Source organism: Drosophila innubila (genome assembly GCF_004354385.1).
Source record: "Drosophila innubila isolate TH190305 chromosome 3R unlocalized genomic scaffold, UK_Dinn_1.0 2_E_3R, whole genome shotgun sequence".
In the NCBI taxonomy this organism is placed as follows: domain Eukaryota; kingdom Metazoa; phylum Arthropoda; class Insecta; order Diptera; family Drosophilidae; genus Drosophila; species Drosophila innubila.
Genome location: NW_022995380.1, coordinates 20,575,633 through 20,596,655, shown reverse-complemented (window position 1 = coordinate 20,596,655; position 21,023 = coordinate 20,575,633). Strand labels below are relative to the sequence as shown.

The 21,023-nt window shown below is 36.2% G+C and overlaps 6 protein-coding genes across 8 annotated transcripts; 2 read left to right on the top strand and 4 right to left on the bottom strand.

Moving 5' to 3' along the window:
- The first annotated feature begins 169 nt into the window (after positions 1–169).
- LOC117792873 (ionotropic receptor 93a) lies at positions 170–3,930 on the top strand. The gene is made up of 10 exons (XM_034633178.1): positions 170–281; positions 331–483; positions 537–673; positions 737–845; positions 909–1,456; positions 2,004–2,106; positions 2,162–2,310; positions 2,366–2,536; positions 2,595–2,970; positions 3,023–3,930. Exons 1-10 carry the CDS (start codon positions 170–172, stop codon positions 3,757–3,759), a joined length of 2,595 nt encoding a protein of 864 aa, XP_034489069.1. The 3' UTR covers positions 3,760–3,930.
- LOC117790173 lies at positions 3,781–4,696 on the bottom strand. Its single transcript, XM_034629492.1, has 3 exons — positions 4,639–4,696; positions 4,322–4,408; positions 3,781–4,239 (listed from the first exon to the last, which is right to left on the bottom strand). The coding sequence occupies exons 2-3, from the start codon at positions 4,397–4,399 to the stop codon at positions 3,919–3,921; spliced, it is 399 nt and encodes a 132-aa protein (XP_034485383.1). The 5' UTR covers positions 4,400–4,408; positions 4,639–4,696; the 3' UTR covers positions 3,781–3,918.
- A 2,542-nt stretch (positions 4,697–7,238) lies between these two features.
- Positions 7,239–7,766, bottom strand: LOC117792872 (homeobox protein MSX-1). Its single transcript, XM_034633177.1, has one exon. It carries the CDS (start codon positions 7,764–7,766, stop codon positions 7,239–7,241), a length of 528 nt encoding a protein of 175 aa, XP_034489068.1.
- A 1,573-nt stretch (positions 7,767–9,339) lies between these two features.
- On the top strand, positions 9,340–9,895 carry LOC117792871. The gene is made up of 3 exons (XM_034633176.1): positions 9,340–9,403; positions 9,472–9,648; positions 9,707–9,895. Exons 1-3 carry the CDS (start codon positions 9,347–9,349, stop codon positions 9,893–9,895), a joined length of 423 nt encoding a protein of 140 aa, XP_034489067.1. The 5' UTR covers positions 9,340–9,346.
- Positions 9,896–10,865: 970 nt separating this feature from the next.
- Positions 10,866–20,953, bottom strand: LOC117790598. Of its 3 annotated transcripts, none has more exons than XM_034630085.1 (4): positions 20,484–20,949; positions 20,167–20,422; positions 19,405–19,720; positions 10,866–12,592 (listed from the first exon to the last, which is right to left on the bottom strand). In XM_034630085.1, the coding sequence occupies exons 1-4, from the start codon at positions 20,884–20,886 to the stop codon at positions 11,384–11,386; spliced, it is 2,184 nt and encodes a 727-aa protein (XP_034485976.1). In that variant the 5' UTR covers positions 20,887–20,949; the 3' UTR covers positions 10,866–11,383. The 3 variants fall into 3 exon arrangements, with proteins under 3 accessions (XP_034485976.1, XP_034485978.1, XP_034485977.1); XM_034630087.1 differs by lacking the exons at positions 19,405–19,720; positions 20,167–20,422; positions 20,484–20,949 and adding exons at positions 12,658–12,964; positions 13,032–13,283; positions 13,347–13,721 and having other exon boundaries at positions 10,872–12,592; XM_034630086.1 differs by lacking the exon at positions 10,866–12,592 and adding an exon at positions 18,088–19,339 and having other exon boundaries at positions 20,484–20,953.
- LOC117790600 lies at positions 15,000–17,468 on the bottom strand. The gene is made up of 4 exons (XM_034630088.1): positions 17,005–17,468; positions 16,697–16,943; positions 16,323–16,629; positions 15,000–16,258 (listed from the first exon to the last, which is right to left on the bottom strand). Exons 1-4 carry the CDS (start codon positions 17,354–17,356, stop codon positions 15,032–15,034), a joined length of 2,133 nt encoding a protein of 710 aa, XP_034485979.1. The 5' UTR covers positions 17,357–17,468; the 3' UTR covers positions 15,000–15,031.
- Positions 20,954–21,023: the final 70 nt, after the last annotated feature.

The following is a 21,023-nucleotide window of genomic DNA, read 5'->3' as shown; positions in this document are numbered from 1 at the left end:
TAAATATTTCATGCGCCTTTCAATTCCACACGCCTCAATGCTCTACAATCGTTTGATTTTAATTGGCTTTATTTTCTTCCTTTTTTTTGTGTTATCCTCAAAAACAAAGGCAAGCTCGTAAACATTGTAAGCTTTCACTTTTCAGTTGGCTTTTGGGTTTTCCGGCAACATGAGGTTATCGTGCTTAGTTTTAACTTTAATTTGTGGACTGAAGTCAAATTTTTTAGTGCCTGTTAAGGCCAATGACTTTTCCTCGTTTCTTAGCGCTAATGCCTCTTTGGGTAAGATCCATTAAAAGAATCAATTTGTTCCTCATGAAGTTCTTTTCAGCCGTCGTGGTGGATTACGAATACATGGCCACGCATAGACAAAATATTATGGCCCATTTTCAAAAAATTCTCAGTGATATTATACGCGAAAATATGAAAAATGGTGGCATTAATGTGCGCTACTTTACTTGGAGTTCCATTAAAATTAAAAAAGGTAAAACAGCCGTGTCTTAAAATTTTTTAAATCACTCATCTTTGGCTATATAGACTTCCTGGCTGCCATTACGGTTACGGATTGTGAGAACACCTGGAATTTTTATAAAACCACACAGAAAACATCGGTGCTATTAATTGCAATAACAGATTCAGACTGTCCTCGATTGCCATCAAATCGAGCTCTAATGGTAACTTTAGAACCTGATCTTTGAGATTTTTTATATGGTTCTCTATATATTTCCATTTTAAAGATACCCATGGTAGATCATGGCGATGAGTTCCCCCAGATTGTACTCGATGCAAAGGTGCAAAACATTTTCAAGTGGAAAGCAGTTGTTGTATTAGTCGATCAATCCATACGTGTGTAATCCCAAAACTTAAGCTTGTCAGGTAATAAATTAATTTCCCTATTTTCCATCATAGTCGAGAACAATCCGATGTTGGTCAAGTCTATAGTACATGAGAGCACCACAAATCATATAACACCTATTTCGGTAATTCTCTACAAGATTGATGAAAGTTTGCGTGGTCAGAAGAAGCGTGCTTATCTACGCCAAGCCTTAACACAATTTGCGCCTTCTAAACATGAACTGAAACGTCAGAATTTCCTAGTCATTTCCAAGTTCCATGAGGATATCATAGAGATAGCCGAGACCTTAAGTATGTTCCATGTCAATAATCAATGGATGTTCTTTGTTCTGGAGGAAATAAGTGGCGATTTTGATGCCAACTCAGTGACCATTAATCTCGATGAAGGCGCCAACATTGCATTTGCTCTAAACGAAACTTTGCCCAATTGTGTGGACACGCTGAACTGCACCATAGCTGAGGTATCGATGGCCCTGGTGACATCGTTATCCCGCATGATACTGGAGGAACAATCCATATATGGGGAAATATCCGACGAGGAATGGGAATCGATACGTTTTACCAAGCAGGAAAAGCAAGATGAAATGCTAGAGTACATGAAGGTAAGTCAAAAAAGGAAAGTAGACTTCGTCAAACCGAAGACCTTGTAGACCCTGTGTTTTTTACAAAAATATTTAATATAACTATTTGAGTAACTAACTTCTTCCCAATAATGGACAGGTTTAACCAAAATCTTTTTACCTGAATATTTTGAAAAAAGATTTTAAAACAAATAATATGTATATTTTGCGCCGATCAGTTTCAGAAATTTAAATGATATCCTGTAATAGTCCGATCTGAAGGCAATTGTGTCAGAATGGTTACATTTTGACTTAAAAAACAGTTCATAAGATTTTCTAAGATATTTCTAGAAAAAAATGTACGTTCGTTATTGTAATGATTGTTCTTACTTATGGGATCTTGAAAAGCTTTACACAATTCTTAGCAAAATTAGAAAATTTGCAAGAGTATTATAAAACCAAAGAATCAAACCGAAACCGGTTCGTTCCGAAACAACTATGTAATCCGGTACCGGTGTTATTCCCTGAATAAAACAACATATCATATAAATACGAATTTATCTATTATCACTTAATAAATTTCTGACAGGAATATCTTAAGGAAAACAGCAAGTGTGCCAGTTGTGCCAGATGGCGTTTTGAAACCGCCATTACCTGGGGAAAAAGTCAGGAGAATCGTAAATATCGTTTGGGTAAGTTTTAATCCATAACTTATCCTTTTCCATAATCTAATCCGGCTCTTTATAGCGCCCACCCGCGATGCCAAGAATCGTAACTTTGAGTTCCTAAACATTGGTTACTGGAGTCCATTATTAGGATTCATTTGCCAGGAATTAACGTTTCCCCACATAGAGCATCATTTTCGTAATATCACGATGGACATAGTGACCGTGCATGTGAGTCTTTGAATCAGGAATATAATCATTATATATTGGTTCAAAATTCTCGTAGAATCCGCCCTGGCAAATACTAACCAAGGACAGTCGTGGCGTTATTGTCCAGCACAAGGGAATCGTAATGGAAATCCTCAAGGAACTGAGTCGGGCTCTAAACTTTAGCTACTATCTGCATGAGGCGACTTCTCCGGATTACGAGAATTCTCTTCTGAGCACAAATGAGAGTGTGAGTGGAGAACATGGGAATTCAATTGAAAGTATACAATTAAAATACTACATTGCAGGATGAACTTATGGGATCGATGACCTATCGCATTCCCTATCGTGTCGTGGAACTGGTCCAGGACAATGAGTACTTCATGGCCGCCGTGGCAGCCACCATCGATGAGCCCACCAAGAAGCGCTTCAACTACACCCAACCAATAAGTGTCCAGAAGTACACTTTTATATTGCGTCAACCGGATGAGGTTAGTCGCATTTATCTGTTTACGGCTCCATTTACTCTGGAGACTTGGGCCTGTCTGGCGGGAATCATCTTGATAACAGCACCCATGCTGTACACCGTTAACCGCCTGGTTCCGCTGCAGGAACTCCGAATCAGGGGACTTTCGACCGTTAAGAGCTGTTTCTGGTACATCTATGGAGCGCTGCTGCAACAAGGTAAGTTTTGCTGATCATGATCATCCAGCTGATCTCTAGCTGATTCCTGCAGGTGGACTTTATCTACCACGTGCGGACAGCGGTCGTTTGGTTGTGGGCTTCTGGTGGATCGTGGTCATTGTGCTGGTTACCACCTATTGCGGTAATCTGGTTGCTTTCCTTACATTCCCCAAGTTCCAGCCTGGCATTGATTACCTTAGCCAGCTGTTTGGGCACAAGGAAATCGAGCAGTATGGACTACGCAATGGCACTTTCTTTGAGAAGTACGTGGAGACCACAACCCGTACGGAATTCAAGCGTTTCATCGATCGCGCTTCAATTTACAATACCGCCCAGGGCGAGAATATTGAGGCTGTAAAACAGGGTGATCGCATTAACATTGATTGGCGCATTAATCTGCAACTGATTGTGCAGCAACACTTTGAGCTGGACAAGGAGTGTAGATTTGCCCTGGGCAAGGAAGACTTTGTGGATGAGCAAATTGGACTAATTGTGCCTGCGAGTAGCGCCTATTTGCATTTGATTAACCAGCACATTGATCGACTGTTTCGCATGGGATTCATCGATCGTTGGCATAAGACCAATCTGCCATCGATGGACAAGTGCAATGTGAAGAATGTGCAGCGACAGATTACCAATCACAAGGTAAACATGGATGACATGCAAGGCTGTTTCATGGTCCTCCTGTTTGGCATCATTGCGGCGCTGCTTGTGACCTGCATCGAGTTCTGGTATCATCGCCTCTTCGTAGTTAACCGACAGCGAAAGAGTATAGTGTTTGCCAATTGAGAAATACATGAGTCGCCTCGGTTTACAACTTGACGTGTGTAAAATACGTTGTTTAATTGTTGTTTACTATATGAACATTATTTTGCAATAAAAATAGCTCGGCTTCTGTTTATCAGATCTTCTTCATTGCTTCAACTGATCATTCCACTCTTAACGTCTTTACGTCGAGTTAGCGTTGGGGCCACGACGACGACCGAAGCCTTGGACAATGTTGACGAAGCGACGGTTGTACTGGATCCTGCGCTTAGCACGTCCGGTCTTCTTCTTCTTCTTCTCCTGCTTCTCAACCTTGGGTGTCTGACCCTTGACCTTACCGGCACGCGCCAAGGAACCGTGCACTTTACCACCGATCATTGGGATGGTGATGTCCAGCTCGAAGGAGCCCAGAGCGGTCACGGGTGTCTCATTGGCCAGAGTAGCGCCCTCGCAGTTCAGACTGAACTCCTCGGTGTCGAAGCCATGCAGCTGGGCCAATTGGCTCTACAACAACAACAACAACAAATTGATTATTGGAGGTTAGGTTGAGCTTTTTGTTGTCGTGACTGTCACACAATGAACTCACCTTGACGCCAGCAATGGTGGCATCCTGGGACACCTCCAAGGCCTCAATTGTTTCCAAACCACGTACGAAAAGCTGCATATTGATGTGCTACGAAAATCAAATAATACGAATCAATTATTTGCCGTTCACAGTCAACGCCTGACTCAGTGCGAAAACACGTGTAGCATCGCGCATCGATATTTTCACAGCGTAGCGCGACGCCAACTATGGCATTTCATGCATATCGCATTTCTCACACTTTCAGTCAGTCTTTTCACACAATTTTGCAGTTAAAACCTTTTAAAAATTCATTTATTTAGCAAAATAATTTTGCTCACCTTGTCACTTCTATGCGGATCTATCGAAAAGAAAGAAATTAGGGTTGCTATCGATATGTTATACTTTGCTATCGCCAAAAATTGTCGCTAGATGGCGCACGTCTATTTTAAGCAACCCTGCGTTTGCCAATAGCGCTGCCAGATGTTTCAGACCTGTGAAGCGCGTTAACGCCTTTTTAAAATATTATTTTCGTATACACAAATTTCAAATTTTTAATAAAAAAATTAAAAACATTAAAACCAATGCGTAAGTGCTTAAGAAAAATTCAGCAAATTTATATGGTTTTTTTTTACCCTAGAAAAGTTTTGAGGTTTACTTTCTGCTTTGTATGAATTGCAAGAGGCCAGTCTGACTGACGCCACACTAAGCCACATACTGCGATTACCTCAATCTACGCAAAAATAGGAATTAGGTTAATCCATCCACGTCTAGTCTGCCACGACCGTCTTGATCCACACTGGCATTATGTTCGTGCATTTACCAGGACATTGTTTTCACCCTAAGAATAGAAACTGCGAGGTCACTTTCAGCCAAAAGCGGCGCATGGCTGTGTTATTCTACGCCATTAGAATAAATATTGCCGCATTGTTTGTCAAACAGGACTAGATTTGTAACATAAACATTCGTTCATTGAACGCAAATCATAAGCCGATTTGACAAATTTACACGAATTATCTGCAACTAATGAGTGTGGCTTAAATTGTTCAACGAGATCTTTTGGTTTTTGCATTTCTTTTGCCTACAAAGTTGAGGGTATAGTAGTTTGGAATATATGTATGTACAATAGCTCTCTATCTTTCTCTTTTTCCCTCAATACATCTAACGTTCTCTTTTTCTTTAGAATACACCCTCGCCTATTATAATTTTTTCCCTCTCTTTCTCTGTTTCTCTGTTTTGTCCCACTCTCTATCTTTCTCATTCTTTATCTCTCAAAAACAACTGTCTCTATTAGAAAGCATTTGTAACTCAAGCAGATGTGTCATTTGATATATATAGTATTTTCAATATCGTACATTAATTTTAACCCTTTCCTGAAAATCATTTCCTTCCATTTCATATCGTTGTTCATTTAATATAACTAGATAAATGGCGCATGCATCTCTCGATTCTTCTTTTGCCCACCTTGGTCTAGTTCACAGGCACTTATATGATCGGATTAGTCTAGGATTTAGCATAGGTATCGCCAGGATTTGCGTAAACTCATTTGCCAGACATTGCAGCAATAGTATGTTCATAATCATCTCTCCTGGACATGGCTCTCCCCGCTCCCAGTTCCCTTCATCTCGTCTGCACTTTTTGGTGAATTTGCCGCTTTGTAATTTGATATTTTTGGTTGTATGCAAACAAAGGCGGCCGGAAAAACAAATTATTCTTGACCATGAAAACGGCAACAATTGCAAAATCGGCTTAGGGTACTTTCCTTCCATATTGTCGGCATTGTTTGTTGTCTTTCCGGCACGCGAATTGCTTCATTTCCATTGAGGTTTTCTCAAAAAAGGAAATTTCCCATACGCGATATGTTTTTGGCCACAGTATTTGCACATGATGTACACTCTCCCATGAACACCTTGGCCACATGGAACGAAATATGAAACAATATGCAGAAAAAGAATTAATCAATTTAAAATTACAGTTTCCTTATCTAAGATAAATATCACATTTCTTCGTTGCTTTGTGCAACATATTTGCATTACACAAGTTAATCACATAAGGAATTCTCTTAAATTGTTTTCATATATGCTCATAATGCGAATATATTTTAATATTTTTAAGTATATATATAATTAAAAGATGTTTCAATGTTATCTCTAGTTAATATTTTAATAATTAAGTAATTCAACAGTCTCTTAGGAATATATTTTTAATTAATTGGAAAAAATACTAAAATTTAAAATTTTAACCGTCATTTCTCTGAATAAAATTTTTAAAATTTATCTTTATTAAGTTTTGTTTAACTACAGCAAATTTCTTTACGATAGCAGAAATAGTTATTTTAAATATTTTATTTTGTTATTTAAATTTGAACAAAAAATCTGATTTTATGGACATGGTTTTGAAAAGTACGTTTTTAATTTCTGACATCTAGTGAAGATTCTAAATGTAAATATATTTATATAATAAATAATTGCAAAATTTGTATTAATAATCTAAAGCAATGGACTATCTTTTAATAATTTTGTACTCGGTAGAAATAAAAAGTTTTACAAGTTTTTGAGTTCAAGTCCTTTCTTCCACTATTAAAAGCCCACAATATTAATTAAATAATATGATAAACAGCCAATGTTTTGATTGTTGTGTTTTTCAATTCCAAAGAAATAAAAAACATGAATTTTTTACATGATATATTTTATTTTTATTTTAATAAAAAGGGAATTGAGAATGTACATAATAGGATCTCAATAAATATAACCTAATTTTTATTTTGCTAATAATTTATTGTCTTTGCATCTTAAATGAAAGAATTTTCTTACTTAATATTAAACAATATTTACATAAAAATAGGTGCTTTTATATTCTAAACCCTCATTATTATCCAAACAATCACAAGTTAAACAGTAACAGCCAATTTTTCCGATCCTCTGCTATCTCCAATATGTTCTCAAACAATGACGATCATTTCCGGCTCCGGACTGGAGGCATTCGATGAGAAAGTGGAGTCGCAGCTTTCGTCCTTTTCGCGTTTCTCACGTCGCTCCCGAGCTCGACGATTTTGAAACCATATCTTGACTCTTGTATTGGTCAAATCCAGGGACTCGGCCAACTTATTTGCAGCTTCGGCGCTCAAATAGTTGGAGTCCTTATAGGCACTCTCCAATGCCTGCAGTTGGGCGGGTGAAAAGGGAATTCTCGGCAAGCGTCCAGGTGTACGCTTGGCAGGACCTTGGCGCAGTGCACGCGGCAGCTTGGGAGGATGATAACGGGTATACTGAAGCCAGTCGTACATGGGCAACTGTCCATCCTCCAGTGGTGGCGGTGGAGGCGACTCCTTGCGTGTGGGATGCGCATATGGATGATATGGGAGGGGCATGCTACCCCGTAATCTCTGCAGAACTCCAACAGATGCATTGGTGCCCACAAATCTATCACCAGCACGATTCAATATGTACTCGATGCTAAAATCACTCATCTTGTTTCTGGTCCTGATCTTGATGCTCGGCAGGCTAAAGTGCTACTGTTTAGACCATTGCGCATCCTTGGCTATTTAAGGACGCTCGCGGCTCAGATACAATGCGGCCATTTTGTGGCAAACACCCTATGGCCATCCCTTTCTTGCCTTGCGGCTTCCAATGAGGCACGTTCAACACATACGAATCCCATTTTGAGTGCAACGAGGCGTTTGAAAGGCGTTGCCGAATTCTGGCCACAGTCAGGTCTCAAAATATATCAGGTAAGCGGTAGTTTATTACCCTTATCATACCGTGATTAGGCAGCGCAAGTAATTGAAGTTGACACACAGCAAGAGATACAGATTTAGATACAGATTCAGATACTTGAGCAATTTGAATGCTTGTTTCCGTATCCGTATTCGTATCTGTATCTTTGTATCTGCATCAGCTACTGCTACTGTAAATATTGTAATGTAAATTTGCTGTGTGTCTGTGGTTTGTTTGAGTGGTTTTCAGGGTAGTGCCCTGACCACCGACCACCCCTTTTATTTGCTCCAATGAACTCATCTACTGCGCCATTTTCGATGGGAATACGAGCTGAGCCTCAAATTTTAATATGTTTTGATTGATTCGTAATTTTGTTTTCACAACAATTGCATTTGCGAAGCGAGTTTTATATTCTCCCTTTTGAAAACCAAAAAAAGTATCAATTACAGTATTAATTGCACCACCAGCTAGTCGGGATTTGCGTAAAGAATCGTATACAACGAGTTTTCTGTTCGAAATGATGAAAACAAATTTTTATAATTCGAATTATATATTTCATAATATTTTTCATCAATGAAAAATTTGCTACGACTGTTCGATCAGATCGAGCTGCACTCGTACGAGAAAAAGTGACAAAAAACTTGAAAAAGTCAAATATTGTTAAAAGTTTTATTATATCTGAGTAAAAGTTATACATACTTTTTTTTTGGTGAATAAGATGAACACGATCGATATTTTCGACTAAAAGATATAAGCAAAAATATGCAATGACGTTACGTTACGAAAATAAAAGTTGGTTTTAAGTTGCAATTGAAAACCCCAAATCTCTCCGAAATGAGCAACAATCTTGCAATCATAAAGACTTCTGAAGGCTGTTAAAAAAATAAGATAAATTAAAAAATACTCTACCTTAAAAAAAAGTTTAAAGTGGTTTTTGGAGATGTTGGGCGCCAATGGTATTTAAAAATATGGGTTTGCTTCGTGTCTGAAAGTTTGTTGCCTAGTGCTTTTTTTTAGATTTTACATGACTTGATAATTGTTTACAATAATATGGTTACATACCGAATATATAAAAGGACCACCACATCATGCAAAAGTTCAGTACAAACCTGAAAAAGTTAAAACCCAAAAGATGAGCGCACAACAGAAATATATTTTGAGCATGATGTTTCTACTTATTTTCGGACGGTTCATAAGTGCAATTAAATATCAGTTTGCTCCTATTAATGATGACTTATTTTCCGATTGCCTAAACAAACCAAAAAGTACCTTAAATATGAAAGGACTCGGCGACTTCTCTGAAATGAGATTTGAAGAAACTTCGGATGCAATAATGGTATCTGGAAATGCTACATGTCTATGGGATATTCAAAAAACGGATCGCATTTCGGTAATCACAAAATATATTATTTGTATAATAATTAAAAATTTACAATGCTTACGCCTTTAATAATATAGCTCACAGCGACATCATATCGATATGATCGCGGGGAATGGTATTATGGACTATTATCCATAACGTACCCTGACTTTTGTAGAGCACTGTTTGATGAAAGAGAATTCCTTTACATGTATTGGGGTAAATTCATCAACAATAAGAATGAAATCAAGGACAAATGTATTAATGTACCCGGTGTAAGCTTGAAAATAATTAATTAGAATTATAGATTATTTACTTATTTATTTTTTACAGACCAAAATAGTTTTTGAACCTTTTGAAGAAAATATGATATTCGATTATCCAGGTCTTCCAGTATATGGACTTTTCAAGATGGAGTTAACATTTAAAGCTTACAACAAACAGAGTAAGCAACGACCAACTTCTGTATGTACCGAAATAATTGGTGAAATGAACAGACTTCCTTCAAAAAATATATTTTGACTTCAAAAATGTATTTTTTTTTTTAAGATAAATTGAATTAAAGTTAAATTCTGTGCCTGAAACGTATAAAATGGAATTTGTAAGTTAAGTACACTTTATCTATAGTATATAAATTAAAGGGTGGAATTACAATTTTAACTGTTGATAAGCATCTGTAAAGTGCAGCAAGTAATATTTAATGTTTTACATGTCAGATCAGGTTAAAAAATGGCACATAACGACATGAACACTCTGTTGAAATGTTTAATTTATTAATTATAAAGACAGGGGAAGGTATTATAGTAATTAGGCGCATCAAGTGTTGATCAGTTAAAGGGCAATTACAATTTTAAATGCTGATAAACTACTCAAAATACTGCAGAATTTAATGGCTTAATTTTTTGCTTTCCTAGTTAAACTTAAAAACATTATGAATAAAACCATTCAGATGAAGTGTGAATTATAAACCCGCATAGGGTGTCGTTTAATAAGCAGCGTAGCGCGTGTTGCAGACCACAACGGGGAAAAATAAAAAATAAATGAAATAAGGTAAAAATGCCAACGAAAAACGGCAACAAAACGCAATAAAACTTTTTAATTGTTTCTATACACAGTTACTTTCAAAAATAAAAATGTTAAGGGGCTTACAGAAAACAAATGTATGTATTTAAAAATAAAATTGAAATCTATCTCCTTTATTTCTGTAGTAAAAATGGGCTGTTTTATCATATTTTAATCTTTTATCGAAATGATAGTTAAAAACTACAAATACATAAGACAAACTATAGCAACAACTTTAAATGATATTTATGAATATGTCATGTCAAACATAATACCGTATATAGCAATTTCTCATATCAAAGTAATTTAGTTAAGAGTTTAAAGTATACTTATTAATCAAAATTTAGTATCAATTTAAATATATATTTAAAAATAAATCATGGGATATGTTATCCCATTGAAATATATGTACATAGCATAAGACTTATCAATATATAGAAATGCTTAGCTTATATACAAAGTTTATAATTAACTATCAATAATATCAGATAAAAGCAGCTAATCTCATCGTGAGTTTTGAACTTGCCGTCTGAGTTTTATTTAGAATTGAAGCTTTTACTTGGAATTGAAGCGATAAGATAAGACAATTATATCAATTCTATGTGGTCTAAACAAAATTTTATATATAACATAAAACACTTTTAAATGGTATTAACTCAGATTTGTTGGGCAAATATAACCCATTTATGAGTTTACAACAGACCTAAACTAATCATTTGTGCGCTCATCATGATATTGCAGCAATTACTTTTTGCAATTGTCATATAATTGTCAACTAATTTGTGCTCAATCCCTGGTCTAAATTGGTTTCGGAAATAGATTCCAACTAGCGATAGGATTGGAAACAATAGATACTAGAAAGTGGACATAGAGGCGACTGCAGATGTGGTATTGTGGTAATAACTCTCGGGGTTGATTGTGCCAATTACGGCTACGAGTATTTACAAACTACTCGTTCTCGGAGCAGATGCAGAACTTCTTTTCCACAGCATCATTTACACAGTCCGAGACATGATTGTATGATGTCAGTCGACTAATATCTGGCACAGAAATGGAGATTCGTTTTGTCACATTATTCCATCTAGTTGAGGCCTCAAAGCGAATATTTGTCGGCTCAGCCTCGTATCTGATCAAGTACTCGTCCGATCTAATCGTTCCTAATTTGGTTTCCCGCTGTACCGACTCAATATTCGATAGTCTCAGTGTCTCACAAATTCCAGTCAAATTATTGCTAGCCAAGTAATTATTTGTAGCGTTCACAAGTTGTTCTGTAATAATCCATGCGGTTGGATCACTTACTGATACATTTTCGAAATTCTGACAAGTACACCAATGATCATCGATCCCAACATCTTTACAGCCTCGAGATTCGTCGACTTCAAAGAAGACACTATGACATTTTGGACAACCTTCGGGTATGGGAAGATCAGCCTGTGGGGTATCCAGTTCCAGAATGTGCCTCAATGTTGCATAGATATCGTAATTTGAAGTTAAGCGATTTCTATTTAGTTTTAAACTATCTGCAAACTCTGGATATTCCGTTTTAAACCATTCGGGTAGCCAAATATACAGAATGGGCATTCGTTCCTCCAGAAATCCATTGTCCAAATTACGCAAATCTCCAAAACGCATTCCATGATCGCTGAAGAACACAATTATGGAATCTTCAAAGACTCCACTTTTGTTTAGGGATCGCATATATTCCAAAAGTCTCGCATCCATAGATGTGGGCAAAGCAAAGTTATTGTGACTAAATGAGTTTGTCCAGAACATTCCAAATTTCGACTCTTTCTTATAGACTTTCGTAAACTGTAGAGCAGCATCATAAACATACTCCGCATAATGGCGACGTCCGACGCAATAGGGAATCCCCGACTCATATTCCTTCTTCAGTTCCTTCTCGATGGCGAGTATGAAAGGACGTGAATAGTAATCGGTCGGAGGCTTGCGAAAGCCTTTTAGCAAATGATTAAATGTTGCATAGGTGCTCCAATCCTCAGCATAAGCTGTAACAAATCCCTTGTTCTTGTAATATTTCCAGAGCATAGGACAGGCATCCATGCCGCCCACTTCGTGAGGTCTACAAACCGAATTGGATCTTGTATTATTGAAACCCGTCAATACGGCCATCAAGTTGGGGAATGTGTTGTCGCCGATCTATAGAGATTTAAAACGAAATTTATTAATAATCTAATTAATTATACTTTCAGGTGTTAGCTCACCTTATTGTAGCCCTGGAGCTCGTACCAGTTTTCCTCTTTCAGATACTTGAACATTTGTGGCATGGTGCGATGGAAGTTCATGCGGGACATGGAATCAATGCCCCAAAGCAAGACACTTGGTCTTCTATCGACGGATTCACCATCACTTGAAGCATTCTTTCCAGATCCGTTTGTTTTTGATTGCACAAATCCAAAGGCATCCTGTTGTAATAAAACATGATCCTTTAACCGTCGGCACTCGGTGATGATCGCATCGATTTGTTGTGGCACCACAAAATCCTGATGAAAGTTGCTACAAGGCATCAGTCTATAATTTAAGAGTAAATTAAAGACACAATTTTCCTCAATTAAAATTATTATTTAATTTGTAGTACTTGTAAAGATTGTCCGCCTCCGTACGTTCTCCCCATCTTAGAATTGGCTTGTAGCAACAACTGATATTCTCTTTGTTCTTGTGTAGACTGTAACGGCGCTTTTTATCGTCATAGTTGACTGTAATTAAATCCTTTTGGAGATCGCACTTTTTATACGCCGTCTTGTGGAATATTTTGAGGACATCGCTCGTAAATGGATTCACCGCAGGCATTTGACAATTTTCAGAATACACAAAATAATTGGGCACTGTTAAAATTAAAATAATTCGAATTTACACAACAATACACATATGTTAATATCATGAATTACCAAATGAATTATGCATTTTCTTTGGAATCTGCGTGTTATTTGTGGGAAACTTATGTTGAATTTTTGCAATTTCCGTCGGAACAAGTATTGAGTCGGTGGGTATAATAAAATTTTGGTCCGTTGTTGTATTATAAGACGAATATAATGCAATCAGGAAAACACTTGAAATGGCCAAAAGGCCTTTCACGTATATATGCCAAGTAGAATCTTTACTTGGGCCCGGCTTTAATGGCCTTATTAACTGGTATCTAATTTTTGCCATATTCATATATACGTTTTTCACATTATTTTTCTGAAATTGAATGCGTTCACTTCGGACATCGTTATGTTATGAATTGTGTTTCACGACCAACTGACTGATTATTGTGAGTTATCAACTGGCATGTTCAGGGTCGTGCCAGGGGGGGGTGACCAAGGGGTTACTCGCCCTTTATCTTTACTATTCTTGACATTTAGAAACATTGGTTTCTACCTAATTAGTATTTTAGTGTATACATGCATGTATACATAATGTGATATCACTACTAAGCATACAATATTATATATAGTGTTAAAAAACAAACACTGAGTGCTAGAAAATGATTTCCTGATGATTTCCAAAATTTTGGAAAAAAAAATAATAATTTAGAAATTCATCAATTTATTCAACATTTTAATTTTACTTAAAGATATTGAGGTTCACTTCAAGATATTTTTAAATATTTCCGTTATGATAGCATTAGCAGAATGATCTTTAAATAAAACAAATTTCCCCGGGTGAAAATTTTTTCAGCACGTCGCTGGACATGATTCAACTAACACATTGAACGTTTGGCGGGAGCTAAAATCACCCACAACTCTTTTCTAAGCTGTGTGTGAGCCTTGATAAGGTCTTATCATTCGACACAATGCGAGTAAAATGACTTACTTCTGAACATGATAACATGCTCGCATATTCATAAGTTGGTTCCGTTGAACCAAAACCATTGAGCAAAGAAACCCGCACAAAGTAAAAATACAACAAGTCAGTTGGCAGAGTTTTTTACTCTCTTCCTGTTTCAAAAAACGAACCCTAATTTTCAGTATAACTCTTAAGTTTCTCAAACAATCGACAAACAATTTGCAGCCTATATATAAATTTATTTATATTTTGAAAAATAATTTTTTTACTTTCAACATGTTAAAAACTGATATACCCTCTTTAGTGTATAATAACGATAAATCTTTGATAAGCTCATATATCATGTGCAAAAAACTAATGGCAATTTGATCAGTGTTCCACAAAATAATGAAACATTTTTGAATGTGTCAAATTTAAATTTATCTTATCAGAAATCTCTAAATTTCACTTAACATTTTGGTAGTTGCAAAAGAAAGCTTGTTAAACATTGTTTACAAAAATTAGATAATCATTTATTTATAATATTTATTTATTACACCTTAACGAAAACAATCGACAGAAAATAAGTTAAACATTAAAAAAGTAAGATTTTAAAGCTTACGAAACTTTGCAATTAAAATGTATATCATAATAATTTTTAAATTGACAACGTCATATGTATTGTCAATTTTATTTTTAACATCTTAATAATCATTTGAAGTACTGGAATCTTCATTTATTTAAAATAATATTAAAATTATATTAGCAATAAACACATACATATGGTGACATTATGTTAAATATACACATAATATCAACATTTTATTTTATTTATTTATAAAGATTATTCGCTTGTGAATTGGAGCATATGCAAAACTTTTTTGCAATTTTATCGATAACACACATAGAAAAATTACTGTAACGATCCAATCGACTTATATCAGGAACGTCTATGGAGATTCTGTGAGATTTTTTGTTCCAAGTTATAGATGCTTCAAACAAAGCATTGCTTGGTTTGACTTCATACCTGATTAGATAAGATTCGGAACCTTTCGTATCCAAGTTTATTTTCCGCTGCACCGAACTAATTTTGGACAGTTTTAAAGGCTGACAAAGTGCTGTTAAATTTCTGGCAGCAAGAAAGTTATTTGTGGCATTAATTAATTGATCAGCAGCTTCTCCAACATTTTTATCACTCCCAGAGACATTTAGAAATGAGTTACAGGTACACCAATGATCATCAATTCCCGCATATCTGCAACCTCGAGATTCTTCTACTTTGAAAAACACGCTATGACAACTCGGACAACTTTCGGGAAGGGGTAGCTCAGACCGAGGGGTGTCCAACTCCAGAATGTGCCTCAATGTAGCATAGATGTCATAGGGAGAAGTTAAACGATTTCTATTTAATTTCAAGCTATCCGCATACTCTGGATATTTCTCTCTGAACCATTTTGGTAGCCAAATGTAGAAAATGGGCATCCGTTCCTCCAAAAATCCGCTGTCTAATTTACGTAGGCTACCAAAACGCATTCCATGATCGCTAAAAAATACAATTATGGATTCATCAAGGATTCCACTTCTATTCAAGGATCGCATATACTCTAAAACCCTGGCATCCATTGAAGAGGGCAACGCAAAGTTATTGTGACTAAAGGAATTTGTCCAGAACATTCCAAAAGTCGATTCATTTTTGTAGACTTTAGTAAATTGTAATGCAGCATCATAAACATACTCCGCATAGTGGCGACGTCCAACACAGTAGGGAATATTCATATTGACTTGGTTTTTAAGTTCTTTGGCGACGGCCAACATGAGAGGACGTCCGTAATAATCCGTTGGAGGCTTAACAAATCCCTTCTTGTTGAAATTAAATGTGGCGAACTTGCTCCAATCTTCAGAATAGGCTGTGAAATATCCACGTTTCTTATAGGCTTTCCAAAGAGAAGGACAGGTGTCCAAAAAACCCACCACTGTTGGCTTGCAGACAGACATGGCTCTTGAATTGTTAAAGCCTGTGAGTATGGCCATCAAATTGGGGAATGTGTTGTCAGCCATCTTAAAAAATATTAAAGGAAATTTTTAGTAGTAAAATTGATATTGTTATAAGGTCTTAACTCACCTTATTGTAGCCCTGGAGCTCGTACCAGTTTTCCTCCGTCAGATACTTGAACATTTGTGGCATGGTGCGTTGGAAGTTCATGCGGGACATGGAATCAATGCCCCAAAGCAAGACACTTGGTCTTCTATCGACGGATTCACCATCACTTGAAGCATTCTTTCCAGATCCGCTTGTTTTTGATTGCACAAATCCAAAGGCATCCTGTTGTAATAAAACATGATCCTTTAACCGTCGGCACTCGGTGATGATCGCATCGATTTGTTGTGGCACCACAAAATCCTGATGAAAGTTGGTACAAGGCATCAGTCTATAATTTAAGAGTAAATTGAAGACACAATTTTCCTCAATTAAAATTATTATTTAATTTGTAGTACTTGTAAAGATTGTCCGCCTCCGTACGTTCTCCCCATCTAAGAATTGTCTTGTAGCAACAACTGATATTCTCTTTGTTTTTGTGTAGACTGTAACGGCGCTTTTTATCGTCGTAGTTCACTGTAATTAAATCCTTCTGGAGATCGCACTTTTTATACGCAGTCTTGTGGAATATTTTGAGGACATCGCTCGTAAATGGATTCACCGCAGGCATTTGACAATTTTCAGAATACACAAAATAATTGGGCACTGTGAATATCCAAATGATTCGAATTAACTACACACAACATTCACTAATATAATGAATTACCCGTTGAATTATGAATTTTTTTTTGAATCTGCGTGTTGTTCGTAGAATTATGAAACTCCCTTTGAATATGTGCAATTTCCGTCGAAACGAATATTGAGTTAGTGGGTATAGTAATATTTTGGTCCATTGTCCCATTATAACACGAATATAGTACGATCAGAGAAACACTTGCCATGGCCAAAACGCTTTTCAAGTATATATGCCAAGTATTTACATCACTAGGGCTTAATGGTTCTATTAACTGATATCTAACATTCGCCATATTTATACGTGTATATATATATATTACATCGTTTTTTTTTAATTTGAGACGTACACTTGGAACGACGTTTTGTTCCGTATTGTGATCCATGACCAACTGTTAACTTACTATTATAGGTTGGGGGGTGTTAAAAAAAGGCTTTCTCCTCTGGCGCGGAGACATAAGGGGTGTTGCAGGCTCATAACATTTCGGTTTTATCTTTACTCGTCTTGACACTTAAAAACATTGGTTTTTATCTAATTAGTACTTTAGTGTATACATGCATGTATACATAATGTCATATCACCACAAAACACACAATATTGTATATAGTGATGTACTGAATGCAAAAAAACTGTTTACTCGGTGATGGAAAAAATTAAATTTTCCAAGGCTGCAAACCTAAAAAATTTTGTTAAAGGTTCGGTTCGGCGGTTCGAGCCATAGAGCAAGGCATTGGTTTGGCTTGCGAATTTGTTTATACACCGCCTGAACCCAAGGTTTGGGTTCGAACCTTCAATTTAATAAAAAAAAAATAGTTTTATTCTACTAACAAAACTTCTTTTTTTTTCAAATCGAACCTTTTATTTTAGAAAGCGGTTCAGCTTAGGTTCGGGCTCACGATGTAAATAATTTCAAGGGTTCAGGCTGCTTAAAAACCCAAACCGAACCGGTTCAACGAGGTTCGGTTCAGAACCGGTTTGCAGCCTTGAAATTTTTTAATGTAGAATCATTTTGGATGTCAAATGATTAGAAAACTATAATATAATTCACTAACATCCGTAAAACACAAATGCTATAATTAAATTAAAAACAATATATTATGTATTATTAAAATTGTGCAGTGACAATAACGCATATATTTATTAATGACTATAGATTAATTACTAATTAACTGAAGCATATGCAATACTTTTTGGCAATATTATCGCTTACACACATCGACAAATTACTATAATGATCCAATCGACTTATGTCAGGAACGTCTATGGAGATTTTCTGAGATTTTTTGTTCCAAGTTATAGATGCCTCAAACAAAGCATTGCTTGGTTTGACTTCATACCTGATTAGATAGGATTCGGAACCTTTCGAATCCAAGTTTATTTTCCGCTGCACCGACCTAATTTTTGACAGTTTTAAAGGCTGACAAAGTGCTGTTAAATTTCTGGCAGCAAGAAAGTTATTTGTGGCATTAATTAATTGATCAGCAGCTTCTCTAACATTTTTATCACTCCCAGAGACATTTAGAAATGAGTTACAGGTACACCAATGATCATCAATTCCCGCATCTCTGCAACCTCGAGATTCTTCTACTTTGAAAAACACGCTATGACAACTCGGACAACTTTCGGGAAAGGGTAGCTCAGACCGAGGGGTGTCCAACTCCAGAATGTGCCTCAGTGTTGCATAGATGTCATAGGGAGAAGTTAAACGATTTTTATTTAACTTCAAGCTATCCGCATACTCTGGATATTTCTCTCTGAACCAATTTGGTAGCCAAATGTAGAAAATGGGCATCCGTTCCTCCAAAAATCCGCTGTCTAACTTACGTAGACTACCAAAACGCATTCCATGATCGCTAAAAAATACAATTATGGATTTATCAAGGATTCCACTTCTATTCAAGGATCGCATATACTCTAAAACCCTGGCATCCATTGAAGAGGGCAACGCAAAGTTATTGTGACTAAAGGAATTTGTCCAGAACATTCCAAAAGTCGATTCATTTTTGTAGACTTTAGCAAATTGCAATGCAGCATCATAAACATACTCCGCATAATGGCGACGTCCAACACAGTAGGGAATATTCATATTGACTTGGTTTTTAAGTTCTTTGGAGACGGCCAACATGAGAGGACGTCCGTAATAATCCGTTGGAGGCTTTACAAATCCCTTCTTGTTGAAATTAAATGTGGCGAACTTGCTCCAATCTTCAGCATAGGCTGTGAAATATCCACGTTTCTTATAAGCTTTCCAAAGAATGGGGCAAGTATTCAAGTAGCCCACCACTCTTGGCTTGCAGACAGACATAACTCTAGAATTGTTGTAGCCCGTGAGTATGGCCATCAAGTTGGGGAATGTGTTGTCGCCAATCTATAGAAATTAAAAACATAATTTATTAAAAGCAAAATGAATAATACTTCCAGGTGTTGACTTACCTTATTGTAGCCCTGCAGCTCGTACCAATTTTCCTCCCTCAAATACTTGTACATTTGTGGCATGGTACGTTGGAAGTTCATGCGGGACATGGAATCAATGCCCCAAAGCAAGACACTTGGTCTTCTGTCAAGGGATTCACCATCAACAGAAGCATTAAGAGCTGGCTTAGTGATTTCTCGACTTTTTGGTTGCACGAAACCAAAGGCATCCTGTTGCACAATCTTTTTACCATTCAAGGCTCGACACTGGGTTAGAATAGCTTCCACAGATTGTGGCACCACAAAATCCTGATGAAAGTTGCTGCATGGCAAAAGCCTGGAATTAATTATAACATTGATATGGCGGTTCCTTCACTACAATATTATATAAGTCCATTGGTCTTAATATATATATATATATATATATATATATAAATATAAATTTATTACAAAAAATAGAATTACTCTTCAACATAATTTTACTATAACAATTTTTTTTAATAAAAAAATAAATATAAGTACCAGAGGACTTACTGTAGAGAGTATTTTGGGTGTGGTACTAATAAGTAATGACTCCATTAAAATTTGCCAATATAAAAGCAAAATATTTAAATTTTTCACATTAAAATGTTGTCAGAAATAAAGATTTTGACCGTACTACATGAAACTTAACAAACTAAATGTTGATAAATTACACAATTCAACAAATTTTTAAGATTATTAAATAAGTAGAATTAATTTTAATTAGGCCAGTGACTTATCATTTATATTTGTTAGATTTACTTGAATTTATTATCCGCCTGACCGCCAACGCCGGAACGTAGAATTGTTTTATAGCAACAACTGAAATTTGCCACATTTATGTGCAGTGTATAATGACGTTCCTTCGGCTCATAGACTACAGATATTATATCCTTACTCGAATCGCAAGATTTATAAGGAGTCTTTTTAAAAATCTTAAGAACATCCTTTGTAAAGGGATTAACTGCGGGCATTTGACACTGGGATGTGTAGACAAAGTAGTTTGTCTGATTGGAGTCTATATAAGGAAATAGATTTAGCAATAGATTCAAAATGTATGAATTAATATTATGATTTACCTATGATTGACCTTGGAGTCGAGGTTGAACTAATGAACTGCGTCGGAGTCGAGGTTGAACTCTTAATATCATCTAGAGAATTGGTTACTGTTTGATTTTGAGTTAAAACTGATGTTGTGATTTCATCAAATAAATTGATTACAGTTGGACTTGTACTTGTGATATCATCCAGAGAAATGGTTGAAGCTTGACTTTCAATGATTTCTTGATCATAAAACGATTCATTCCGTTTTGGAGACTTAGAAGGGGGTATATTCGTGATTAAAGTAACTGGCAAATTATAACAAACAGTTAAAATCAATATAGCACATATAACGATCACTTTAAGAACCCTTTGCCAAATTGATAACTTATCCGCCGATGCGGCTTCCGCTTGAAGCCGTTGATACTTGACTTTTCCCATTGAAAATATATGTCACGTATTCGTAAGCACTGATCGCGACGAGCTCGTCTATGGCACTGCGACGCTCTAATCTAAGGAAGTTGGTTTCATTTCGGATTCAACATTTTTATCGCCATGAATAGAGGCTTGAATATTGC